Source organism: Penaeus monodon, chromosome 34 (assembly GCF_015228065.2).
Source record: "Penaeus monodon isolate SGIC_2016 chromosome 34, NSTDA_Pmon_1, whole genome shotgun sequence".
In the NCBI taxonomy this organism is placed as follows: domain Eukaryota; kingdom Metazoa; phylum Arthropoda; class Malacostraca; order Decapoda; family Penaeidae; genus Penaeus; species Penaeus monodon.
The window spans coordinates 3,933,972-3,934,719 of record NC_051419.1 but is presented as its reverse complement, the minus strand read 5'-3'; the positions used below and the strand labels follow the sequence as shown (position 1 = coordinate 3,934,719).

The 748-nt window shown below is 36.0% G+C and overlaps 1 protein-coding gene across 1 annotated transcript in view; it reads left to right on the top strand.

Moving 5' to 3' along the window:
• LOC119594510 (transcription factor RFX4-like) overlaps positions 1-748 on the top strand; it is a 33,789-nt gene that overhangs the window by 351 nt on the left and 32,690 nt on the right. The window contains exon 2 of the mRNA XM_037943540.1: positions 28-82. Within this exon, the coding sequence (XP_037799468.1) occupies positions 28-82 (55 nt within the window). The remainder of the gene's footprint in view (positions 1-27; positions 83-748) is intronic.

Here is a 748-nt window from a genome sequence, read left to right as displayed (position 1 = left end):
CCGTACCCACTTTCGCTCGTCCCCCAGGCACAGTCAGGATCAGGTTGCTGTTGATGTACATCCAGACTTTCTCGGGACCTTCGTGTGACGAGGAAAAGTTTAGCCACTTACCGATAGCGATCTCTGCCTAGGAAGACCTGTCCATTTATAACGGGCGGTGTCACATGGGCATCGGAGAGAGAGAACGTCGCCGTATTAAGAAGAGTATCTTGATCCCTTTAAGTAGGATCGAACCGTCATAATGTCGTATCGGAAGATGAAGACGAACGAATAATTACTTCAAATCGTCTAAGTCAATTTATAAGAAATATACCTTAGTAGATTTTCAAAGGGAGTAAAATATCAAAGAATTTCCATTATTTTTTCCTCCTTCAAGAGAATATTTTAAATTCGTTTTCTTTATACCAGCAATTAAATACAAAATTTCAGATAGCTTTGAAAACGAGTAAAAGAGAAAATAATTTATTTCTTTATTCTTCCCTTTTAGAGATTATTATAAAACCCTTTTCTTTGCACTGATACTAGCGAATAAAATAAAGATTTCAGTTAGCTTCATAGACAAATATAACATTTATAATACCTAAGCACTGAAGCTTATATAGATACTAAAAGCTCTACGAAAGCTATACCAACGATAAACAGGATTACAGTGTATTAATGAGAGGGACGTTAAGAATGCGTATATTGACATACGTCCTTGTTAATTTGGCTTGATCGAAAGTATTAGTACATAAAGTGCATATCCTCA